The sequence below is a fragment of the Rhagoletis zephyria genome, unplaced genomic scaffold, assembly GCF_001687245.7.
Source record: "Rhagoletis zephyria isolate East Lansing unplaced genomic scaffold, Rhagoletis_zephyria_1.1 Rzeph_scaffold_46707, whole genome shotgun sequence".
Taxonomy (NCBI): Eukaryota; Metazoa; Arthropoda; class Insecta; order Diptera; family Tephritidae; genus Rhagoletis; species Rhagoletis zephyria.
In genome coordinates this window covers 1-2,292 of record NW_016203762.1, presented here as the reverse complement: position 1 = coordinate 2,292, position 2,292 = coordinate 1, and the positions used below count along the sequence as shown (strand labels likewise).

Genomic DNA, 2,292 nt, shown 5'->3' with positions numbered 1-2,292 from the left:
TATGTATAGAATGTGATATAAATTTTATGTTTATTGACCGTTTAAAATATATTATGGGTCATGCATACATAACATTCATGCAGATTATTGCTCTTGTGTGCATAAACCTAAACCATTCAATTGCCATCAAAGTATGTACATGTTTAAGTAACTCAATAAGGTCGCTTTTTTGTGGTTACCCGTCCAACCCATTCGTGGCTAGATACATAATACTCCGTTGCATATATACTTACATACATACATGTACGTTTGTGTAAGCATAGTCATGATTTTTGAAAATGGTATATAAAGTACAAACTATAATAAATCTGTCATCAGTTCAATTTTGCTCTACTTAAGTAAAACAACTACTAAACAAACGCAAACAATCAAAATGTTCAAATACGTAAGTGAAAATTCCTTAATTAATTATTTCGCAATTCTTTCAACTCCACATATGAATAGTGGAATTTAATGCTAATTGAAATAATCCTTTATTAAATATTCTCTCCTTTCACAGTTCGCACTCGTTTTTGTGGCCCTCTTCGCCTTCGCTGCTGCTGAGCCTAAACCCAGTGTCATCGCCGCGCCATTCGCATACTCTGCTCCATTGGTGGCCTCGCCCTACGCTGCTGCATATGCTGCCCCTTACGCTGCTTACGCCGCCGCTCCTTATGCCGCCTACGCTTCACCCTATGCTGCCTACTCCGCTTACCCCTACAGCCCCTACAGCGCCGCCTATGTGCTCCGCAAGTAAATGAAATGTAGCCGAGGAAGACTGAACTGACTGCTTTACAAATATTTTTAGAAAAAATAAAAGAAACTCATTAATGATACAAAAAAATCAACTGTATATTTAATCGAACTATTCCAGGATGCAGTTTCCTTCATTTGTTGTAGTTTAGTAAATCAGTACATCAATAGGGATGTTATGAATGTCACTACACCTCGTGAGGTTCTTTATTCTAACTTAAAAAAAAAAACATTACATTTACGACAGATTCAATAAAACTGTTCCGAGTAGCTTTTCAATAGTTCTAGAGTTCTCGAAAAGGAAAAAAAATATTTCCGTCGAAAAAAAATTTTTTTCAAAAAAGGGGAAAAAGTTCCATGTTTGAAAAAACTAAAAATTAAAACTGTTTAGAGTAACTTTTCAATGGCTCGAGAGTTCCTGATAAGGAAAAAAAATTCTGCAAAATTAAGTAAATTTTTTATTTTTCAAAAAAATCGAAAAAGTTTGATGCTTGCAAAAACTAAAAATTAACACTGTTCTGAGTAGCTTTTCAATATTTCTACAGTTCCTGATAAGCAAAAAACAGTTCTGAGAAATCCGCCGAAGAAAATCTTTATTCAAATAAGGCGAAAAAGTTTTTTTTTTTTTAAATTTAGAAAGTTTAATGTTTGACAAATATAAAAATTTAAACTGTTCTGAGTAGCTTTTCCATAGTTCCAGAGTTGCTGAAAAGAAAACGAATAATTCAGCAAAATTACCCCCATTGATCTTAAAACATTGTGCGATCGTGCATATGAAAGCTTATTTCATTTAATTTTGAATGCCGTATAGCAATTGCATGAAATCAGAATTGAAGCAAACTTCCTTGTGGAATAGATGACATTCTTTAGTTTTGAAATTTTTTTTATTTAATTTTTATAAGCCATTTTGGATCCATCATTTTGATTTAATAAAATTGCCACACAGCGTTCAAAAGTAAATGAAATAACTTAGGGCATCCCGTCCAAAACGAATGACCATTAATAATCACATATAGCTACATACATATTTGTCTTTTCAATTTAAAAATCTTCAGGAAGTTTTCAAATAGAGTGTTCATATTAGAGGCAATGCACGCTGGCATCAAATCCAATACATCTGTGAAGTTTCCAGAGTGTGGCACCCAAACAAAAAAATAAATAAAAAATGCCAGCATGCAGAATATCTGTCGCAGGTTTTTTGTAATATTTGAAACTTTAAGATTTTTCAAATTTTAATAATTTAAGGCATGATACAAAAAAGAAGGTAGTTTCATTTAATGACATTCGTTGTTGTTGTTAACCATTTGACTTTTAATAAAATGATGACACTTCATTAAATTCGTGCTACNCTGTAAATTAATGCATAATCTCAAAAATGGGGTTGACGTAACTAGGTTTCAGAACGGATGAAGAAAGTGATCAAAGTTATACTTATGCTAATTGCTTATCGGAGGTCGGTCCGCGCAAGCCGAATTCAAGTTTTTTGCGTACAATGGAAATTTTAAATTCGCAATTTGTTGATGTTAATGGTGATACGCTAACCACAAAGCCTAATTTTTT

General features: G+C 32.9%; 1 protein-coding gene across 1 annotated transcript; it reads left to right on the top strand.

The window, feature by feature from the left end:
• Positions 1 to 373: 373 nt before the first annotated feature.
• Positions 374 to 736, top strand: LOC108355538 (cuticle protein 16.5-like). The gene is made up of 2 exons (XM_017606695.1): positions 374 to 385; positions 500 to 736. Exons 1-2 carry the CDS (start codon positions 374 to 376, stop codon positions 734 to 736), a joined length of 249 nt encoding a protein of 82 aa, XP_017462184.1.
• Positions 737 to 2,292: the final 1,556 nt, after the last annotated feature.